Genomic DNA, 24,334 nt, shown 5'->3' on the forward strand with positions numbered 1-24,334 from the left:
GCCAAGAGAGGTGGTAGAGAGGTAGAGCTGGGTAACGCTAGCCTACAAGTGGAAGCTGTCTCCATGTCTGTGAATGATGCCACCAAGAAGGAGCATGTAACTCAGGCTCGCTCCTTTGGCAAGCGAGCCAAAGGTGGGCAGAGGAAACGTTACAGGGACTCCCTCAAAGCCTCCCTGATAAAGTGCAACATCCCCACCGACACCTGGGAGTCCCTGGCCCAAAGATCGCCCTAAGTGGAGGAAGTGCATCCGGGAGGGCGCTGAGCATCTCGAGTCTCGTCGCCGAAAGCATGCAGAAAGCGAGCGCAGGCAGCGGAAGGAGCGTGCGGCAAACCAGTCCCACCCACCCTTTCCCTCAACCACTGTCTGTCCCACCTGTGACAGGGACTGTGGTTCTCACATTGGACTGTTCAGCCAACTAAGGACTCATTTTTAGAGTGGAAGCAAGTCTTCCTCGCTTCCGAGGGACTGCCTGTGATGATGATGGTAACTCAGGAGGAGGAGAGGGTCAAGGATGGATCCTTGCAGGGGTCCTAGCATGATGCTGCAGGGGTGTAGAGAGGCTATTAGTAGAGATACTCTGGCTACATTTAGATAGGTAACAGTGGAACCAAGCTAGGGCAGCAGAAGCTGAAGAGCGGCATCAGAGGCAGATGGTGTGGTCGACCGTATCAAATGTTACAGAGAGGTCAAGGAGGGATAATGCTCCATAGTCACAGAGGATGCCATCGTGACTGTGGCAGGAGTGGAAACGTGATTGGAGAGGTTGAAACATGGAGCTATGGGAAAGATGGGCATGGTTTTGGGAGGCGACAATATATGCAAGGACCTGCGGGAGGAAGTGAACAAGAAGTGCGGTAAGAGAAGGGATAACCAGCCGTGGATAACCAAGGAAATAAAGGAGAGTATCAAATCAAAGACCAATGCGTATAAGGTGGCCAAGGTTAGTGGGAAACTAGAAGATTGGGAAAATTTTAAACAACAGCAAAGAATGACTAAAAAAGCAATAAAGAAAGGAAAGATAGATTACGAAAGTAAACTTGCGCAAAACATAAAAACAGATAGTAAAAGCTTTTACAGATATATAAAACGGAAAAGTGTGGCTAAAGTAAATGTTGGTCCCTTAGAAGATGAGAAGGAGGATTTAATAATGGGAAATGTGGAAATGGCTGAGACCTTAAACAATTATTTTGCTTCGGTCTTCACAGTGGAAGACACAAAAACCATGCCAAAAATTGCTGGTCATAGGAATGTGGGAAGGGAGGACCTTGAGACAATCACTATCACTAGGGGGGTTAGTGCTGGACAGGCTAATGGGACTCAAGGTAGACAAGTCCCCTGGTCCTGATGAAATGCATCCCAGGGTATTAAAAGAGATGGCTGAAGTTATAGCAGATGCATTCGTTATAATCCACCAAAATTCTCTGGACTCTGGGGAGGTACCAGCAGATTGGAAAGCAGCTAATGTAACACCTCTGTTTAAAAAAGGGGGCAGACAAAAGGCAGGTAACTATAGGCCGGTTAGTTTAACATCTGTAGTGGGGAAAATGCTTGAAATTATCATTAAGGAAGAAATAGCGGGACATCTAGATAGGAATAGTGCAATCAAGCAGACGCAGCATGGATTCATGAAGGGGAAATCATGTTTAACTAATTTACTGGAATTCTTTGAGGATATAACGAGCATGGTGGATAGAGGTGTACCTATGGATGTGGTGTATTTAGATTTCCAAAAGGCATTCTATAAGGTGCCACACAAAAGGTTTCTGCAGAAGATAAAGGTACGTGGAGTCAGAGGAAATGTATTAGCATGGATCGAGAATTGGCTGGCTAACAGAAAGCAGAGAGTTGGGATAAATGGGTCCTTTTCGGGTTGGAAATCGGTGGTTAGTGGTGTGCCACAGGGATCGGTGCTGGGACCACAACTGTTTACAATATACATAGATGACCTGGAAGAGGGGACAGAGTGTAGTGTAACAAAATTTGCAGATGACACAAAGATTAGTGGGAAAGCGGGTTGTGTAGAGGACACAGAGAGGCTGCAAAGAGATTTAGATAGGTTAAGCGAATGGGCTAAGGTTTGGCAGATGGAATACAATGTCGGAAAGTGTGAGGTCATCCACCTTGGGAAAAAAAACAGTAAAAGGGAATATTATTTGAATGGGGAGAAATTACAACATGCTGCGGTGCAGAGGGACCTGGGGGTCCTTGTGCATGAAACTCTTTTTGGAGTTCATCTGCAAAACAAAAAACATTAAACGGTGCTACCCGACCTGGGTGACACTCCAGACATTTACAAGGCCCTTTTTTTTCTCCCCCTTTTTTTTGGTTTTTTTTGTGTTTTTCTTTTTTTGTTTTTTTTTTTGGGCACTAAAATCACAATTTTCCCCAGTGCCCCCTATAAAAGGGAAGGGGGACACTAAAAGCACCGGCAATTAAAACAAATTAAACTTAAAAAACGTAAAATCAAATTAAAATTTGGTTGCCGGGCGTGATGATGCACTCCAGTCCCTCCGGTGCCCACCTCTCGCGGAAGGCCGCGAGCGTACCGGTGGACACCGCGTGCTCCATCTCCAAGGACACCCTGGACCGGATGTAAGAGCGGAAGAGAGGCAGGCAGTCAGGTTGAACGACCCCCTCAACCGCCCGCTGCCTGGACCGGCTGATGGCACCCTTGGCCGTGCCCAGGAGCAGTCCTACGAGGAGGCCTTCGGACCTACCCGCTCCCCTCCGCACAGGGTGCCCAAAGATCAGGAGAGTGGGACTGAAGTGCAGCCAGAATTTCAGGAGCAGCCCCTTCAAATAATAAAACAGGGGCTGCAACCTTGTGCATTCCATAAAAACATGGAACACGGACTCTTCCAGACCGCAGAAATTGCAGGCGGCCTGGGAGTCCGTGAACCGGCTTAAAAATTTGTTGCACGGCACTGCTCCGTGCACCACCCTCCAGGCCAAGTCCCCGATGAATAGTGGGAGGACCCCTGCGTAGAGTGCCCTCCATCGGGGACCCCCGCCTCCTCCGGACGGCAAGATGGTACGCCATGGCGTGTCCGGACGGCCGGCGAGGATGGCAAAGTTGAGGGTGTGCAGGAGCAGCCCGTACAGGAAACCCCTCCGCGCGGAACTGAAAGGCACGGAGGGGATTTCCCCGAGGCGGCTCAAGTTGTGAGGCGCCGGCTCCTTGTGCATGAATCCCAAAAAGTTAGTTTGCAGGTGCAGCAGGTAATCAGGAAGGCGAATGGAATGTTGGCCTTCATTGCGAGAGGGATGGAGTACAAAAGCAGGGAGATCCTGCTGCAACTGTATAGGATATTGGTAAGGCCGCACCTGGAGTACTGCGTGCAGTTTTGGTCACCTTACTTAAGGAAGGATATACTGGCTTTGGAGCGGGTACAGAGACGATTCACTAGGCTGATTCCGGAGATGAGGTGGTTACCTTTTTGATTGAGTAGACTGGGTCTTTACTCGTTGGAGTTCAGAAGAATGAGGGGTGATCTTATAGAAACATTTAAAATCATGAAAGGGATAGACAAGATAGAGGCGGAGAGATTGTTTCCACTGGTCGGGGAGACTAGAACTAGGGGGACACAGCCTCAAAATACGGGGGAGCCAATTTAAAACCAAGTTGAGAAGGAATTTCTTCTCCCAGAGGGTTGTGAATCTGTGGAATTCTCTGCCCAAGGAAGCAGTTGAGGCTAGCTCATTGAATGTATTCAAGTCACAGATAGATAGATTTTTAACCAATAAGGGAATTAAGGGTTACGGGGAGCGGGCGGGTAAGTGGAGCTGAGTCCACGGCCAAATCAGCCATGATCTTGTTGAATGGCGGAGCAGGCTCGAGGGGCTAGATGGTCTACTCCTGGTCCTAATTCTTATGTTCTCGGAGCAGGAGGTTGGGGATGGGGTGATTGTTTGAGGGTGGGTTTTTAACAATGCTCCATCTACTAACATTTCCATTCTTAGAATCAATCAAACTGTGTGCATCTTGCACAGTAGCCTGGTCAGGCTCAAGAATTAAATGGACTTCATATAAAAAATTCATAATAATACCTTCGCCTCTGTGACAGTTTGCCATCCAATGATATATATGTTTACTTAAATGAATGAATTTTTATGTTCAAAATTCAAAGGGAGTGAATAGATTGTTATTGTTGCATTTAATTATAGTTGTTAAATCTGACAGAATATTTATGAACCAAGAGTCCCAAAGTATTTCAATAAGCAAACAAAAGTAGATAAGTACTATGATCTGTGCTCGGAAAATTGAACAGTAATAAAACAAAGAATAGGAATGGAGACAGAAAGGATTGTTTGGTGTGATAAGCCAGAATTTGAGAAGAAATAAAATCACTAACTCTAATATTGTACAATAGTATGTAAACTGGGAGGGGATTGGAACCCAAACACAAGAAGATCGTAAGAATTAGGAGCAGGAGCAGGCCATATGGCCCTTCGAATCTGTTCCACCATTCAATAAGATCATGGCTGATCTACCTCAACTCCACTTTTCTGCCCGATCCCTTGATTCCCTTAGGATCGATCTCAGCCTTGAATATACTCAATGACTGAGTCTCCACAGCTTTCTGGGGCAGAGAATTCCAAAGATTTACAACCCACTGTGAAGAAATTCCTCCTTATCTCAGTCCTAAATGGCCGACCCCTTATCCTGAGACTGTGACCCCTGGTTCTAGACTCTCCAGCCCAGGGGGGGAAACATCCTCCCTGCATCTACCCTGTCAATCCCCCTAAGAATCTCATGCTTCAATGAGATCACCTTTCATTCTTCTCAACTCCAGACAGTACAGGCCCATTCCACTCAATCTCTCCTCATCTTACATCATAGGTGTATCATAGGACAGCCCTCTCATCCTAGGATGAGAGTTTACAATTCGGCTTCAAAACTATTGTTCAAAGCCATTTACTCAAACATTAAGGGTACTGTCCTCTGAAATGACCTACCAAGCCAGTCAGCAATGCGAGCAAGTGGCTCACCATCACCTTCTCAATGGCAATTAGGGATGGCCAATAAATGCTGGCGTTGCCTGTGACACCCACAGTTTTAGAAAATTCATTCGCGGGATATGGGCATCTTACTGCCATCCCCAATTGCCCTCGAGAAGGCGGTGAGAGTTTCTAAGCCAATTCAGGGGGCAGTCAACCACATTGCTGTGCATCTGGAGTCACCTATAGGCCAGAACGGGTAAGGGCGGCAGATTTCCTTCCCTAAAGGACATTAGTGAACCAGATGGATTTTTACGACAATCCAGTAGTATCATGGGCACCATTACTCATACTAACTTTTTATTCCATATTTATTTAATTAACTAAATTTAAATTCCCCAGCTGCAAGGTGGGATTTGAATTCACATCTCCGGATCATTAGTCCAGCCATGAATGAATTAAAAAAATTATATTCTACTTCACTGGCTGCACCTCTCAGTATTCACCATTATTTAATGAGATTATTTAATAATCACAGAATCTTGCATTCAGCCCATCGTGCCTGTGTCAACTCTTTGAAAGAGTTATCCAATTAGTCCCACACCCCTGCTCTTTCTCCATAACCCTGCAAAAATTTTCCTTTTTAAGTATTTATCCAATACCCTTTTGAAAGCTACTGTTAAATCTGCTCCCACCGCCCTTTCAGGCAGTGCGTTCCCGATCACAACAACTCGCTGCGTAAAGAAAAATTCTCCTAATTTCCCCCTCTGGTTCTTTTGCCAATTATCTTAAATTTGTGTCCTCTGAATACAACAGTTTCTCCTTATTTACTCAATCAAACCCTTCATAACATCCCTATTAAATCTTCCCTTAACTGTCTCTGTTCCAAGGAGAATAATCCCAGCGTCTTTAATCTCTCCACTTAACTGAAGTCCCTCATCCCTGGTACCTGATATCCGTAGTAATTGAACGGTATGTAAATTTCTGGCCTGAATTAATACGGTCTATTGCCATTCAACGTTTAGAATTGATAAATGATTGGTTAACAAAACTATTCGGGGGTGTATCTTGAACTGTTTGGATAAACAAGCCTACTATATAACCTAATTCCCTTGTACCCTCCGGTCAGCCACGTGACTATATATTATTATGCAAGGATGACATCACAGTAGCCTCTGGCAAACTTCCATCAGCATTCTTATAATTGCTGATTATTTAAAGTGTTCAGTGGTAGTTTGTAGACCATTCGAACTTGGATTTTACAGCTCACTGTGTCATCTTGGGAATGGAGGCATAGTGGCTATGTTACTTGTATTCTAAAAGCTTGGACTAATGATCTGGAGACATGAGTTCAAATCCTACCACAGTATCTGGGGAATTTAAATTTAATTAAATAAATCTGGAATAAAAAGTTAGTATCAGTAATGGAGACCATGGGCCCAATTTTGGACATGACTTGCTCCAATCTTTTTTGGAGTATGTTGGTTTTTCTGGCAGAAGTTAAAAAACACCATTCTCCCCAATAAACGTGCTCCAGAGTAACTCAGTTAGGTACGATTTTTTTTAGTTGAGTTTTTTTTTCCAAAAGGGGGCGTTGCCAGCCACTTACGCCAGTTTTGGTCATTTATGCCATTTTGGCCAGCTAAAACTTACTCCAAATCGACTTGGGTCAGCGTATGTGGGCAGCTCTGAAAAACATTGTGGGCAGTGAAGAATTCGGCGCAGGTCAGTACATTTAAAGCACCACCGTTCCGAGCTTCACAACATTTATTCTGATCTATCTTTCTTGGGTCCAAAGTGAATAATCTCAGCCCGGGGAAACAACCTTTCAAAATTTATTTAATCAACTTAGCTTATAGTTTTTTAACTCATTACTTGATCTAGTTTAAGTTATAGGTAGATTATATGAAATATTTAAATATGTAACATGAACCACTACAAGTATTGAAGCCAAAAAACAGACCCTCTTTCCCCTCTCTGCACCAAATTCCCACTTAACAAATTCCCAACTTTTACCCAAATTCCCAACTTTTATACTTTGTTTATGATGCATTCAGTTTCTGACAACTCTGAACGACCCTGAATAAATACTGCAGGATATTCCCCACTCACCAGGCGAACAGCAGGGCGTCCCCTCGGCCAGGGATAGGGGCTGCGAGCATCGGGTCCTGCTCACAGCACGCAGGACACGCTGGGAGGGTGAAAAGCATGCGCGCAGACTCCACTGCGCATGCGCGCAGCTGCCAGCAGTGTTTTCTGCACTGGGCTGTTGCTCCGCCCCCCCCCCACTGCACTATGTATGCCACGCTGGGACACCGGAGACTCAGCAGAGCGGGCAGGATGGGGCCACTTTTTCTCGCCGCCGTTTCCAGCGCGCAAAGTCGCCGCATTTAGGGTAAGTGCGCCGAAAAAAGGGTTGGGAAAAATTGGGCCCCATGAAACCACCGGATTGTCGTAAAATCTCAACTGGTTCACTAATGTTCTTTTGGGACAGAAATCTGCTGTCCTTACCCAGTCTAGCCTATATTTGACTCCAGACCGACAGATTGACTCTTAACTGCCCTCTCAAATGGCCTAGCAAGCCACTCCGTTGCATTCAAGGTGGCGGCTCACCACCACCTTCTCGAGGGCAATTGGGGATGGACAATAAATGCCGGCCTTGCCAGCAACGCCCACATCTCAGGAAAGAACTTTAAAAATCTGACCCATAAAATAAGCAACAGCCTTCCATATATAACTTAACTGGGGGTTGCTGTACATCATAAACTATGAACATGAATCTCAGCCAGTTAATGAGCATCATTTGAAGCCTTCAGCCTTTTACTGATTCCTGTTTCTGTAGAGACTGGAGAAGCTGGGATTGTTCTCCTTAGAGCAGAGACAGTTAAGGGAAATTTGAGGTGTTCAAAATTATGAAGCGTTTTGAGAGGATAAATAGGCAGAAACGGTTTCCAGTGGCAGGAGAGTCGGTAACAGGGGGACGTAGATTTAAGGTAATTGGCAAAAGAACCTGAGGGGAGATGAAGAGATTTTTTTTACTCAGCGAGTTGTTACAACCTTGAATGCACTGGCTGAAAGGGCGGTGGAAGCAGATTCAATAGTAACTTTCAAAAGGGGAATTGAATAAATGCTTAAAAGTGAAAGATTTGCAGGGCTGTGGAGAAAGAGCAGGAGGTGTGGGACTAATTAGATAGATCTTTCAGAGAGCTGGCAGTCGCACGATGTGCCGAGTGGCCTTCCTCTGTGCTGTATGATTCTTCCTGGCGGCCCAACCTGCGATAGACCATCAGCGGCAGGTCGGGGCCATAAAAGGAGCGATGAACGGCGGCCATGGGCAGCGTGGCGGTGTACCACGGCAAGGTACAGCGCGAGCTGGTGCAGGAGGGCGACGGCAGCGAAGAGTGACGTCATCAAGGTCCAGGTCGGTGATTGGAGCGTGGGCAGGTACAGCAGGAGCGGCGAGGTCGGGGCGAAGGAGCGGCGAGAGATTGTAGAGGGACGTGATCGGGGCCCAGGAGAGGCGAGGGCCCAGGGGCAGCACGGGCCCAGCCCACACTGTGCGATATGTGTGCGCACTGGGTCCGTGCAGCAGAGCAGGTCTCCAGTCGTCCTGGTTAACCCTTGCCACTGGACCAAGACCTCGCTCTGTCAAGCCCGTGTGGTGGCTGGTGTGCAACGGTCACCCCACGTTAAAAAAATCCACCCACAGGCACCTTCCACCCTTCAACATGTAGTTCGGGATCTGGAATATTAGGTCCGTCATTGACACACCTGGGAACTCATCCCTTTTTTGGCGTGGAAGCAAGTCATCCTCGCTTCGAGGGACCGCCTGTGATGATGATGATTCTCTTACCATCCACTGTTTGTAATGAAGATGATGTTTTTATTGAGACTTGTGCCTCGGATGTGACAAGAAATTATGACATAACTACTGGAAAAATATTCAAGTTCTGATACTCAGGACAAGATATTTTGCTGGCACAAAATGAAATGCAAATCTTGATTTCATACACACTATTAGACCACAATGAGCAGAAGAGAAGGCTAACTGATGCATAAATTAGGAAGTGTGCACTTGAAATCAAAGTCAAGCACAAATCACGTCATTAATACTTAGTTCAGAAATAACCATTTATTTATTTCAGATAAACATTTAGGTTCTGATTTTTTTTTCCAATTGATAATGTTTTGAATGTTGTATTGAATGTTTTTACTTTCTGTTGTTGGCCAGTCCTCAGAATGTTGTTTTATTCATTTGCTGTAACACTGATTGCTTAAGTAATTAATTCAATCCAAATGTTTCTTTGACTGGGGAATGGTTAGCAAAGAAGAGTTTGAGCTTATAATTAGTAACATACACATGGGTTGAAAATACATCTGCCAGTTTAGCTAATCACCATAATCATAGAATCACACAGCACGGAATGATACAGCACAGGACGCCATTCGGCCCATCGAGCCTGCTTTGAAAGAACGATCCAATTAGTCCCACTCCCCTGTAGCCCTGCAATTTTCTCATTTTCAATTATTTATCCAATTCCTTATAGAGAGTAACTATTGAATCTGCTTCCACCACCCTTACAGGCAGCGTGTTCCAGATCACAACAACACGCTGCGTTAAAAAAACCTCCTCAACTCCCTTTCTGGTTCGTTTGCCAATTATCTTCAATCTGTGCCCCTCTGGTTACCGACCCTCCTGCTACTGGAAACTGTTTCTCTTTATTTACTTTGTCAAAACCCCTCATAATTTTGAACACCTCTCCCCTTTACTTTCTCCTGCTCTGAGGCCAACAATTCCAGCTTCTCCTGTCTCTCCACATAACTGGAGCCCCTCATCCCCTGGCACCATCCCAGTAAATCTCCTCTGCACCCTCTCCAAGTCTGGTGCCCAGATATAATCATAATCAAAATATTGGTGTCGCAATAACAGATGTACCAACCAAAGATGAATAAACATCTCCAGATACCATCTACTGACCTGGTCAAAGTCCAGAGTGACATTGACTTGATTATAGTGCAGTCCACGGGACAGAGGCGGGCTTTGCCACCAGCGCTCAGTCCCATCGATGGCATTGGTGATTGCATGAGCTTTGTACCCATCATCGGACAAACAGTGATCGCAGAATTGCCCCTAAAAAGGAAAGAATTTAAGAATTAATATAACAGCTCAAATTAAAACTGACATTTAATTCTGAAAAGCCCTGGAGAGCTGTACTCAATTCCAAGAAATAACGCTGTTCCCATCAGCATGCCAATATGAATAAAGTTAGGCCCAAGTACTTAAAAGTATTGAATGTACTTAAGATAATTACCCGAGAATGGTACAAGAGGCATTTTTCTCTTTCTTCACAGCTTTGTTAAGACTCTTTCTTTCCACTGTGGTCAGCGTTGGCTCAATGGGCAGCACACTCACCTCTGAGTCAGAAGGTTGTGAGCTCAAGTCCCACTCCAGGGACTTGAGCACAAAATCTAGGCTGACACTCCCAGTACTGATGAGTGCTGCACTGTCTTACTGCTGAGATGCAAAACCCAGGCCCTGTCTGCTCTCTGATGTAAATGATCCCAAGGCACTATTTTGAAGAAGAGCAGGGGAGTTATCCCCAGTTTCTAGGCTAATATTTATCCCTAAATCAACAAAACAAAAACAGATTATCTGATCATTATCACAGTGCTGTTTGTGGGAGCTTGCTGTGCACAAATTGGTTGCTGTGTTTCCTACATTACAACAGTGACTACACTTCAAAGGTACTTCATTGGCTGTAAAGCACTTTGAGATGTCTGGTGGTCGTGAAAGGCGCTATATAAATGCAAGTCTTTCTTTTCTTTTTTCCTCTTCAAGTCTTTTTTTCCTCTTTTATGTTCATCTCGATTGCATTATTGCCACTCCTGCTCCTTGCTGTCACCACTTCTCCTGAAGTCTGTTTCCCTCAGATCTAGTCAAGTATTTGTTTCTCCCCAACTTATCCGACAACAATTCTCCATTTTTAAAAATTGGCATTAAATTTCGAGGACAGGTTGCATAAACTAGTCTTGTATTCCCTTGAATAAACAAGATTAAAGGGTGATCTAATGGAGGTGATGAAAATGATTAAAGGAGTTAATGGGGTAGCTAGAGAGAAACTATTTCCTCTGGTATCACGACAAATCCACCACCAAGCTCATGGTCTACAGGGCTGTAGTGATACCCGCCCTCCTGTATGGCTCAGAGACATGGACCATGTACAGTAGACACCTCAAATCGCTGGAGAAATACCACCAACATGTCTCCGCAAGATCCTGCAAAGCCCCTGGGAGGACAGACGCACCAACATCAGTGTCCTCGATCAGGCCAACATCCGCAGCATCGAAGCACTGACCACACTCGACCAGCTCCGTTGGGCAGGCCACAACGTCTGCCTGTCCGACACTAGACTCCCAAAGCAAGCGCTCTACTCGGAACTCCTACACGGCAAGCGATCCCCAGGTGGGCAGAGGAAACGTTTCAAGGACACCCTCAAAGCCTCCCTGATAAAGTGCAACATCCCCACCGACACCTGGGAGTCCCTGGCCAAAGACCATCCTAACTGGAGGATGAGCATCCGGGAGGGCGCTGAGCACCTCGAGTCTCGTCGCCGAGAGCATGCAGAAACCAAGCGCAGGCAGCGGAAGGAGCGTGCGGCAAACCAGTCCCACCACCCTTTCCCTCAACCACTGTCTGTCCCACCTGTGACAGAGACTGTAATTCCCATACTGGACTGTTCAGTCACCTGAGAACTCACTTTTAGAGTGGAAGTAAGTCTTTCTCGATTTCGAGGGACTGCCTATGATGATGATTCCCTCTGGTGGGGGGGAGTCCAGAACAAGGGGGCATAACCTTAAAATTAGAGCCAGGCCATTCGGGGGTGATGTCAGGAAGCACTTCTTCACACAAAGGGTGCTGGGAATCTGGAACTCTCTCCCCCAAAAAGCTGGGGGAGGTCAATTAAAAATGTCAAAACTGAGATTGATCGATTTTTACCATAGAAACATAGAAACATAGAAACATAGAAACATAGAAAATAGGTGCAGGAGTAGGCCATTCGGCCCTTCGAGCCTGCACCACCATTCAATAAGAACATGGCTGATCATTCCCTCAGTACCCCTTTCCTGCTTTCTCCATACCCCTTGATCCCCTTAGCCGTAAGGGCCATATCTAACTCCCTCTTAAATACATTCAATGAACTGGCATCAACAACTCTGCGGCAGGGAATTCCACAGGTTAACAACTCTCTGAGTGAAGAAGTTTCTCCTCATCTCAGTCCTAAATGGCCTACCCCTTATCCTAAGACTATGTCCCCTGGTTCTGGACTTCCCCAACATCGGGAACATTCTTCCTGCATCTAACCTGTCCAGTCCCGTCAGAATCTTATACGTTTCTATGAGATCCCCTCTCATCCTTCTAAACTCCAGTGAATAAAGGCCCAGTTGAACCAGTCTCTCCTCATATGACAGTCCAGCCATCCCTGGAATCAGTCTGGTGAACCTTCGCTGCACTCTCTCAATAGCAAGAACGTCCTTCCTCAGATTAAGAGACCAAAACTGAACATAATATTCCAGGTGGGGCCTTACTAAGGCCCTGTAGAACTGCAGTAAGACCTCCCTGCTCCTATACTCAAATCCCCTAGCTATGAAGGCCAACATACCATTTGCCTTCTTCACCGCCTGCTGTACCTGCATGCCAACTTTCAATGACTGATGAACCATGACACCCAGGTCTCGTTGCACCTCCCCTTTTCCTAATCTGCCACCATTCAGATAATATTCTGCCTTCCTGTTTTTGTCATCAAAGTGGATAACCTCACATTCATCCACATTATACTGCATCTGCCATGCATTTGCCCACTCACCTAACCTGTCCAAGTCACCCTGCAGCCTCCTAGCATCCCCCTCACAGCTCACACAACCACCCAGCTTAGTGTCATCTGCGAACTTGGTGATATTACATTCAATTCCTTCATCTAAATCATTGATGTAATTTGTAAATAGCTGAGGTCCCAGCACTGAGCCCTGCGGCACTCCACTAGTCACTGCCTGCCATTCTGAAAAGGACCCGTTTATTCCGACTCTCTGCTTCCTGTCTGCCAACCAGTTCTCTATCCACATCAGTACATTACCCCCAATACCATATGCTTTAATTTTTCACACTAATCTCTTGTGTGGGACCTTGTCAAAAGCCTTTTGAAAGTCCAAATACACCACATCCATTGGTTCTCCCTTGTCCACTCTGTTAGTTACATCCTCAAAAAATTCTAGGAGATTTGTCAAGCATGATTTCCCTTTCATAAATCCATGCTGACTTGGACCGATCCTGTCACTGCTTTCAGGCAAGGGTATTAAGAGTTAGGGAATCAAGGTGGGTGGATGGAATTAAGATACAGATCAGACATGCTCTAATTGAATGGGGGATTAGACTCGAGGGGCTGAATGGCCTCATCTTGCGTATTATATTCTTAACTGTTCTTTCTCAAATCTCCAAATTTCAATCACTACATTGCACAAATGTAATCAAAAATTGCCCGTTCTTATCTGGACAATTGTTAGCCAACAATGTAATCAACATGTACCCGGTGTCCGTTACACAGAATACTCAAGCCTAAAAGATTCATTTGCCAAAAAATAAAAATCTGAACACAACAGTAAATTCCTGTCCTCCACGGTGAGGTAAACAGGAATGAAAAGATTCATTCTCACCACATTTCCAAACATAATAAAACTAAACCATTTCACAGTAAAACACTAACAGACTAAGCTCATTTTCTTGTGGCAAAGCTCCCTGCCTAATCATTCACCGCATTATATAAAACCTCACAACATTTTAATCAAATTCACTTAAAAAATGCGTCTAATTAGACCTTTAGTCATTTTGAAACATGTTGCCATAATTTATTTTAAGTATGATTTTGCACCACAAGCTCAGGGTAAGTTCTACTAAAAAATATGTCTCTACTGATTAAAAAGGCTTAATTATAATAATAATTCTGTAGACTTACATGGATTTAATAATTACATCGAATTTACAGCACAGAAACAGGCCATTCGGCCCAACAGGTTTACAGTGTTTAATCTCCACACGAGCCTCCTCCCACTCTAGTTACTATCGCTCCCTATCAACATATCCTTCTATTCCCTTCTCCCTCATGTATTTATCCAACTTCCCCCTAAATACATCTGTGCTATTCGCCTCAATTACTCCCTGTGGCAGCGAGTTCCACATTCTCACCACTCTCTGAGTAAAGACGTTTCTCCTGAATTCTTTATTGGAATTATTAGTAAAAACGAAAGACTTGCATTTATATAGCGTATTTCCCGACATCAGGGCGCGCAAAACGCTTTACAGCCAACAAAGTACTTTTGAAGTGGAGTCACTGCTGTAATGCAGGAAACGTGGCAGCCAATTTACGCACAGCAAGCTCCCACAAACAGCAATGTGATAATACCCAGATAATCTGGTTTTTTTAGTGGTGCTGATTGAGGGATAAATATTGGCCAGGATCCCTGGAAGAACCCTCCTGCTCTTCTTCTAAATAGTGCCATGGGATCTTTTACGTCTATCTGAGAGGGCAGACAGGGCCTCGGTTTAACGTCTCATCCAAAAGACTGCACCTCCAACAGTGCAGCACTCCCTCAGCACTACACTGGAATGTCAGCTGAGATTTTTATGCTCAAGACTCTGGAGTGGGACTTGACCCCACAACCTTCTGACTCAGAGACAAGAGTGCTATCCACTGGGCCACAGCTGAGTGACTATCACATAGGGTTCACTCTAGTTGCTAAAGCAGCTTTCAAGTTCATACATCACCCTATCTTATTCAAATAGTTTGGTGTGTCCATGAAACATCGAAACATAGAAACAAGGTGCAGGAGTAGGCCATTCGAGCCTGCACCGCCATTCAATGAGTTCATGGCTGAACATGCAACTTCAGTACCCCATTCCTGCTTTCTCGCCATACCCTTTGATCCCCCTAGTAGTAAGGACTACATCTAACTCCTTTTTGAATATATTTAGTGAATTGGCCTCAACAACTTTCTGGTGGTAGAGAATTCCACAGGTTCACCACTCTCTGGGGTGAAGAAGTTTCTCCTCATTTCTCTCGGTCCTAAATGGCTTACCCCTTATCCAGGTTTCAACCCTACTTATAGCCGAACGGTGCATTTACACTCCACACAGTGTGAGGCAGGAGCCATGCACACTCTGAAAGCCATTGCTCAGCCGTGCCAAAAGGAACATTGGAACATCTGAACACTCTGCTCACAAGTGCTCACCGTAACAACATTCGGCTGCAAAGGCAAGAATTACAAAATTATATAGCACGTTAACTCATCCTCAGGGCATCCCAAAGTAGAACCAATGAATGACTTTGAAGTGCAGCCACTGTTGTTATGTAGGTAGGCGTTTCTGAAACGATAGCTATTGAAGATAAATAACTGAGGTTCGTGGTTAGAATTTATTTGTTGCATTTTTGACTATTTATGGTAAAAACTTAATTGTGTAGTAAACACCCTGAGGTGCATCTGTACTCAACAAGCTAAACACAATAAGGTGAATAAAACCACCTCCTGTATGTTCTTTCATTCCTCCAGTTACTTTTCTTCATTTTTCGTTCCTGGGATGTGGGCATCGCTGGCAAGGTCAGCATTTATTGCTCATCCTTAACTGCCCTTCATCATCATAGGCAGTCCCTCAAAATCGAGGAGGACTTGCTTCCACTCTAAAAGTGAGTTCTCAGGTGACTGAACATTCCAATACGGGAATTACAGTCTCTGTCACAGGTGGGACAGACAGTGGTTGAGGGAAAGGGTGGGTGGGACTGGTTTGCCGCACGCTCCTTCCGCTGCCTGCGCTTGCTTTCTGCATGCTCTCGGCGACGAGACTCGAGGTGCTCAGCACCCTCCCGGATGCACTTCCTCCACTAAGGACAGTCTTTGGCCAGGGACTCCCAGGTGTCAGTGGGGATGTGCACTTTATCAAGGAGGCCTTGAGGGTGTCCATGAAATATTCCTCTGCCCACCTGGGGCTCGCTTGCCGTGTAGGAGTTCCGAGTAGAACACTTGCTTTGGAAGTCTCGTGTCGGGCATGCGGACAATGTGGCCCTGCCCAACGGAGCTGATCGAGTGTAGTCAGTGCTTTGATGCTGGGGATGTTGGCCTGATCGAGACCACTGACGTTGGTGCGTCTGTCCTCCCAGGGGATTTGTAGGATCCTGCGGAGGTATCGTTGGTGGTATTTCTCCAGCGATTTGAAATGTCTACTGTCTATGGTCAATGTCTCTGAGCCATACAGGATGGTGGGTATCACTGCAGGCCTCTAGACCATTAGCTTGGTGCCAGATTTGAGGGCCTGATCCTCTCTTCCTCAGGTGGTCGAAGGCTGTGCTGGTGCACTGGAGGCGGTGTTGAACCTTGTCATTGATGTCTGCCCTTACTGATACTAGGCTCCCGAGGTATGGAAAGTGGTCTACATTGTCCAAGGACACGCCGTAGATCTTGATGACTGGGGGGCAGTGCTGTGTGGCAGGGTCAGGTCGGTGGAGGACCTTTGTCTTACGGATGTTTCGTGCAAGGCCCATGCTGTTGTACTCCTCGGTGAAGATGTTGATGATGACTTGGAGTTCGGCCTCTGAATGTGCGCAGACTCAAGCATCGTCCGCATACTGTAGTTCGACAACAGAGGATGGGACGCTCTTGGATCTGGCCTGGAGGCGACGAAGGTTGAACAGCTTCCCATTGGTTCTATAGTTAAGTTGCACTCCAATGGGGAGCTTGTTGAGTGCGAGATGGAGCACTGCAATGAGGAAGATCGAGAAGAGGGTTGGCGCGATTGCGCAGTCCTGCTTGACCCCGCTTTGGACGTTGATTGGGTCTGTGGTGGATCCATTGGTCAGGAGTACGGCTTGCATGCCATCGTGGAGCAGGCGGAGGATGGCGACAAACTTTAGGGGGCATCCGAAACGGAGGAGGACGCTCCATAGTCCCTCGCGGTTAACTGTGTCAAAGGCCTTTGTAAGGTCAAAGAAGGCCATGTACAAGGGTTGGTGCTGTTCCCTGTATTTCTCTTGCAGTTGTCGCACCGTAAAGATCAATTGCCCTTGAGAAGGTGGTGGTGAGCTGCCTTCTTGAACCGCTGCAGTCCATGTGGTGAAGGTACTCCCACAGTGCTGTTACGGAGGGAGTTACAGGATTTTGACCCAGCGACGATTAAGGAACGGCAATATATTTCCAAGTCAGGATGGTGTGTAACTTGGAAGAGAGGTTGGAGGTGATGGTATACCCTGGTGCCTGCTGTCCTTGTCCTTCTCGGTGGTCGAGGTCGGGATTTGCTGCCGAAGAAGCCTTGGCGAGTTGCTGCAGTGCATCTTGTAGATGGTGCACACTGCAGCCACGGTGGAGGGAGTGAATGTTGAAGGTGGTGGATGGGGTGCCGATCAAGCGGACTGCTTTGTCCTGGATGGTGTTGAGTTTCTTGAGTGTTGTTGAAGCTGCACTCATCCAGGCAAGTGGAGAGTATTCCATCACACTCCTGACTTCTGCCTTGTAGATGGTGGAAAAGCTTTGGGGAGTCAGGAGGTGAGACACTTGCCCCAGAATACCCAGCCTCTGACCAGCTCTTGTAGCCACGGTCTTTATTGGGCTGGTCCAGTTAAGTTTCTGGTCAATGGTGACCCCCAGGATGTTGATGGTGGGGGATTCGGCGATGGTAATGCCATTGAATGTCATGGGGTGGTGGTTAAACTCTCGCTTGTTGGACATAATCATTGCCTGCCACTTGTGTGGCGCGAATGTTACTTGCCACTTATCAGCCCAAGCCTGAATGTCATCTAGGTCTTGCTGCATGCGGGCACAGACTACTTCATGGAGTGTGGGAAATTGCACTCCGCTTCCATTGAGGGGTGGTAAGGCCAATTCTGCGGTGGGAGCAGGACTTCCATGCTGGGGGCTAAAGTTCCCTGCCCCAGAAGGTTACCGCCCCCAAGATGGGAGCCTGTGCCGGGAAGGCAGAGGGACGTTGAGGGGAGACGGGAGCGGGAGATGGAGGGGAGAGTGGTGGAGGTGGGGGGACGAAGTGTGTTGGAGGGGCGGGCCTGGGGGCTCTGTGCCTCGGTGCGGGGAGTGTTCAGAGTGGGGTGGGCGGGTTGACTGCGCAGATGGCGGTTGGTGGATGTGGTGTGGTTGGCGTCGCGGGAGCGTGGCTCCGGGGTGGCCGGGGCTGGGGGCTCGACATCCGGGGGTGTTTGCCATTTGGGAAGGATTCTGACGGGACGGGGCGGGTTGGGTGTGGAGGGAGTGTTCCTGGTGTTGGGTGGGTCCGGAGCCGGGGAGGGGGGCACGCTCTTGGGATGGGGGGTGGGCTGTTTGGGGCTGGGATTGGGAGAGATTTCTTCACTCGGGGAGTTGTTGGCCTGTGGGGGTCCCTGCCACGGAGAGTTGTTGTTGCCAGTTCATTGGATGTGTTCGGAAGGGAGATGGATGTGGTCCTTGCGACTGGGAGGGTCGGGGGGTGTGGAGGGGGCGTAGGGGGGAGGTGCTGGGGTGGGTGATCAGACATGATCTTGTTGAATGGCGGTGCAGGCTCGAAGGGCCGAATGGCCTACTCCTGCACCTATTTTCTATGTTTCTATGTTTCAATTTCTGAGGAGTTGCGAATGGAACTGAACACTGCTCCATCATCAGCGAATATCCCCACTTTTGACCTTATGATTGAGGGAAGGTCATTGATGAAGCAGCTGAAGATAGTTGGGCCTAGGACACTGTCAAATGCTGCCTTGATGTCGAGGGCAGTCATGTGGTTGAGAAATAGATCACCAATACAACTGCTAAGTTCTATTTCCACTTTTGCGTTGAAATACTCAACAACTTGCATTTATATAGAGCCTATATTCTTGTATTCACTGGAGATCTTGTATTCACTGGAGTTCAGAAGAATGAGAGGGGATCTCATAGAAACGTTTAAAATTCTGACGGGTTTAGACAGGTTAGATTCAGGAAGAATGTTCCCAATGTTGGGGAAGTCCAGAACCAGGGGTCACAGTCTAAGGATAAGGGGTAAGCCATTTAGGACCGAGATGAGGAGAAACTTCTTCACCCAGAGAGTGGTGAACCTGTGGAATTCTCTACCACAGAAAGTTATTGAGGCCAATTCACTAAATATATTCAAAAAGGAGTTAGATGTAGTCCTTACTACTAGGGGGATCAAGGGGTATGGTGAGAAAGCAGGAATGGGGTACTGAAGTTGCAAGTTCAGCCATGAACTCATTGAATGGCGGTGCAGGCTCGAAGGGCCGAATGGCCTACTCCTGCACCTATTTTCTCTGTTTCTATGTTTCTATATCATAGGAAAACGTCCCAAGCCATTTCACAGAGCTTTATCAGATAAAAATTGACACTGAGCCAAAGAAATATTAGGATGGGTGACTAAAAACCTAATCAAAGAGGTAGGTTTTAAGGAGCATCTTAAAGGAAGAGTGAAGCGGAGAGGCTTAGACAGGGAATTCCAGAGCTTAGAGGCTTGGCAGTTGACTGTACGGCCACCAATGGTGGGTTGAAGAGAGTGAGGGACGCGGAAGAGGCCAGAGTTGGAGGAACGCAGAGATCTCCGAGGCTTGTGGGACTAGAGGAGGTTACAGAGATGTGAAGAGGCGAGGCCATGGAGGGATTTGAACCCAAGGATGAAAATGTTAATATCGACGCAGCAGAGTTTTGGATGCGCTGAAGTTTATGGAGAGTGGAAGATGGGAGACTGGCCAGGAGAGCATTGGAAGAGTCAAGTCAAAGATAATGAGGGTTTCAGCAACAGATAGGCAGAGGCAGCGGTGGAGACTGGTAATATTGCGGTGGTGTGTGTGTAGGCCATCTTGGTGATGGGAGAGGATATGTGGTCAGAAGCTCAGCTTGGGGTCAAATAGGAGGCTGAGGTTGTAAACAGTCCGGTTCAGCCTCAGACAGTGACCAGGGAAGGAGATGGAATCTGTGGTGAAATAATGGGGTTTACGACGGCGACTGAAGACAATGCCTTGCGGCTGATCCAGGACTAGTTGCCGGATAAGCAGGCTGAGAACACAGAGGCAGTGGAAGCGCTGAGAGAGGTGATGGTGAGACAGAGCTGGGGCCAGGGTGTCATCAGCGCACATAGGAACCTGACATTGTGTCTTCGGATGATGTCGCCGAGGAGCAAAATGTAGATGAGCAATAGAATGGGGCTGAGGATAGATCGTTGGGGGACTCCAGAGATACTGGTGCGAAGGCAGCAAGAGAAGCCATTGAAGGAGAATCTCTATCTATGATTAGATAGGTAAAAGGGGAACCTGACGAGGATGGTCCCACTCATCTGAACAGCAGGGAAGCGTTGGAGGAGGATGTTGTGGCCGATTGCCAATACAGTCCTGAGTCCATTGCCTTTATTCGTTTTTTTTCTTCTTTATCCTTCTTAAGCCATTCGTTTCTGTCCCCTTCCCTTAATGGGCTCATGACTGTATTGGCAGTCGACCACTCAGTTGAAATTGAGTATCGCTCCAGTTGGGGATGGTAACCTTTCCGAGCCGCAGAAGTCCCGCCCCGGAAGCGAAATTGGGCTTACCGCCCCTGACAGGAAGTGCAGCACAACATTGCGCACAACATTTGCTCTCGGGGCGGGCTCAGGGGCGCTACCCGGGCGAATGTCAGACGCTACGCGTTCCACGGGCTCTCCCCTTCCATTAAAAGGAAGGGTCGCTGCGAAGACTGCACGGCTATTGATGGGTCTCCACTCAGCCACCGGGTGCTGTGGCTACAGCCCAGCACCGAAATGGAGTGCCGGGCTGCATGATCGCGGCATGGACCCCGCGAAATCGGAAGAGAAAGACCCGACATATAAGTTTTTTTTAAAAGTGACGCGCAGTGGCTCGCACCTCCCCCCTTTAAGTTTCGCTCGCGAGCGAAGTGCGGCCCGGTCCGCGACCTGTGAGGCTGGTGCTGACATCGCCTCACTGGGCGCTGCCCAATTTCTGCCACGGGGCGAAAACGGGCCACCGCGTGGAGAAAATAGGTCACCGCCGAAGGCGCAGCAGCCCGAGGCGCTATCAGCGGGGGCGGGGCGCTACCAGTTTCATGCCTCCTCTAACTCCTCGCTAACGACAGGCGCACAGCAAGGGTATTTCACCCCCTACATTTTGACAAACGGTGATTTTTTTTTGCTGGACAAAATAGTCGCAGCCATAGAAATCAATGAACCAGTATCGGTTGCCGTACCGAATGCCTGATTGGAAAAGTACCCCACTGCCTCCACACAAGCACAACACAAGGGGTTATGAATGATTTCTATAGTCACCGCCTCAGCGCAAATCTTCGCCAGCGCACAACACCAAGTCCTATTGTGTCGTAATCATGTGACCCAATAGCGTGACCAATCATGTGACCCAATCATGTGACCAATTGGAAAGTGTGACCAATCATATCATGTAATGCAATCATGTGACCCATTCATGTGAGCGATCATCTGACCCAATCATGTGACCGATCATGTGACTGATCATCTCACCCAATTGTGTGACCAATCATATTACGTGACATATTTTCTATGTTTCTATGTGACCCAATCATATGACCGATCATATAATGTGACCCAATCATGTGACCGATCATGTGACCCAAATGAGTGACCAATCGTATCATGTGACCATCATATTGTGTGACCCAATCATGTGACTGATCATGTGACCCAATTGTGACCAATCATATCGTATGACACAATCATGTGCCCCAATCGTGTGGCCAATCATGTGGCGCAATTGTGTGACCAATCATATCGTGTGACCCAATTATGTGACCCAATTGTGTGACCGATCATGTGAACCAATTGTGTGACCAATGACCCAATCGTGTGAACAATCGTATCATCTGACCAATCATGTGACCCAATCATCTGATCAATCATATCATGTGACCAATCGTATCATGTGACCCAATTGTGTGACTGATTATGTGACCCAATTATGTAGCCCATCATGTGACCCAATCGTGATGTGACCCATGGTGAGCCCCAAATGTTGCAATAGGCGAAGAACAATTTGCAGTTGATCTGGGGCAAAATAGAAAATAGGTGCAGGAGTAGTCCATTCGGCCCTTCGAGCCTGCTCCACCATTCAATAAGATCATGGCTGATCATTCTCTCAGTACCCCTTTCCTGCTTTCTCTCCATACCCCTTGATGCCTTTGGCACATTGCAGCAAGAAGCACATGGGAGAAACTTCATGTTTGAATGTACGCGTGCAACTAAGCAAAAGACAGTTTGTCAGCTTAAGTCCGTCCCAATCTAATTGAAAACTTGGGTATTATAAAAATTAAAACGGAAATTGCTGAAACTGCAGGACATAGCCAGTCAGCCGGGAAAAATACAGGTTAATATTTCGGGTGTAATACCAGAAGAGTTTGAGTGACGTGAATCAACCCCGAACATAATAACCTGGGGTTTCTCTTTGCAGATGCTGCCCTTATGTTTAGCACTTTCTGCTTTGATATTAGATTTCCGGAATTTGCAGTTGTTTCTGTTCCATTTTAAGGCTGGTAGCTATCGGTGTTAATTTGAAATATTACTCCAGCATGCCCTGTATATCTAGCTTACAGACCCAGCTTTCATTTGGTTCAATTAATAAGTTTGCTGCGGCGCAAGTGGCATTTCTGCCGTGTTTCTGTAGCACTTGTAATTCACACGTTGGGGGGGTGAGGGAATTTCGCTGGTGGTCTCCTGGGTATAAACTGCAGTAGATGCATGTCGAGCACACAAGAACAGCCTCCTGTCCCATCCACACAAACAGCTGTGGCCTCCCACCATTTCTTTTGCCCGAGTTTACGTTTGCACGGACAGGTTTTAACAATTCTATAAGACTGTCCTTCACAATGTTAGACCAACATATCGAACCAGCACGGGCATTCATATAGAATAAACGTTTTATAAGTTGAATACACACACATATCTTACAGCGCAGAAGGCCATTCGGCCCATCGTGCCTGTGCCAAAGACCGATCCAATTCGTCTCACACCCCCACCGCCCTGTATATTTCCCCTTACATTGAGTAAAACAAATCTCCCTGGACTGGCATTCCTCTGACCGTTCAGTCAGAGGAATGACCCTCTCTGGAGGAGGGTGATCACGCACTCTATAGTCCTGTACCTGGATAGTCTGGCTGAAGACTCCGGCAGCTGGTCCTCCCACCAGCTTGCAGTAGAGGTCCAGCCTCGGCCTGCCCGATCCGTCCTCCCCGCAAGTGGCCGTGGCCGCGATCTTGGTCCCTTGGGCGATGTTCAAGTAGGGCGGGTGCAGGCTGAAGCCGTTGACGCGGTCCGGCGCCTCTGGGCTGGCTGCAAAGTGACACAGGGCAGCACAGAGCAGCAATGCTCCCCTCGCCCCTCTCGCCATGTTTCACAGTCACTGGGCGCTCTCTCTCTCTCTCTCTCTCAACACTGGAGCTCTGCTCCTAGTCCACAGCCCAACCACACACACCCTCATCTACCCAGGAACTGGGACTGCGAGGAAATCCTGGCTGCACAAGTTGCGAATAATCATTGTTTCAAACTTCTATATTTAGAAGTTAAAAAAAATACTAATTGGCTATCAGCGTTTACATTTTAAGATAAATATATATTCGGACTTTATACCAATTGTCCTAGAAAGTTTTTTTTTACATCAGATTATTAAATGTAATTTTTTTGTCAGTTCCTTTCTGATTAATTTGCTTTAATATGAATTAAATTGCACTGCCGTGTAGTTAGTGTAATTACATGTCATTATAATAACGAGTCAGGCATCGCACTCTAACTAACTGGAAATTCACATACACAAGAAAGGTGGATCAAGTCTACTTTCTGCAAAATGTATTTGTGTAAATTTCCCATGATAACCGAGCTTTTAATTTTAATGGAATGGGGGGGCGATATCGCATATAAAAGTGTTTGGAAAATATTGCGTGTGCACATTTAGCTTGCTGGCAAACGGCCAGGGAATGAAATGAAGGAATACAAGTCAAAGTACAAGCCCCAACATACCTTTTCTTTCAGCAAGAGTGCCTGACATTCTTTCTTTACCGGCCCTTTACTTCCAGTGTAGACTGGCACACATTATCATACACTGTTATTTCATATTTCATTTCGTGCAATGCATTTAAGCAACGCTGTGTTGCTAAATTAAGCTTAGGCTGGATAACTGAATTCTTCATTTTGAAAGGCTGCACTTTTTAAGTCTTAGATGCATATCTATGAAATTGAACCTATACTTGAAAAGGAGTAATTTGCAAAGAGCAGGGACTACTCGGATAGCTATTCCACACAGGGACAGCAGAGGTACAATGGGCAGAATGGTCTCCTGTGCTATATGATTGTGAAATCCATTATTGTTAGTGAACATGT

At 46.8% G+C, this 24,334-nt stretch overlaps 1 protein-coding gene across 1 annotated transcript in view; it reads right to left on the minus strand.

The window, feature by feature from the left end:
* Positions 1-23,355, minus strand: part of lama3 (laminin, alpha 3) — a 511,887-nt gene extending 488,532 nt beyond the window's left edge. Inside the window, exons 1-2 of the mRNA XM_070889172.1 lie at positions 23,103-23,355; positions 9,920-10,072 (exon numbers count right to left, since the gene is read on the minus strand). Coding sequence (XP_070745273.1) covers positions 9,920-10,072; positions 23,103-23,348 — 399 coding nt within the window. The 5' untranslated portion in view covers positions 23,349-23,355. The remainder of the gene's footprint in view (positions 1-9,919; positions 10,073-23,102) is intronic.
* Positions 23,356-24,334: the final 979 nt, after the last annotated feature.

The sequence above is a fragment of the Pristiophorus japonicus genome, chromosome 1 (assembly GCF_044704955.1).
Source record: "Pristiophorus japonicus isolate sPriJap1 chromosome 1, sPriJap1.hap1, whole genome shotgun sequence".
Classification (NCBI taxonomy): Eukaryota; Metazoa; Chordata; class Chondrichthyes; family Pristiophoridae; genus Pristiophorus; species Pristiophorus japonicus.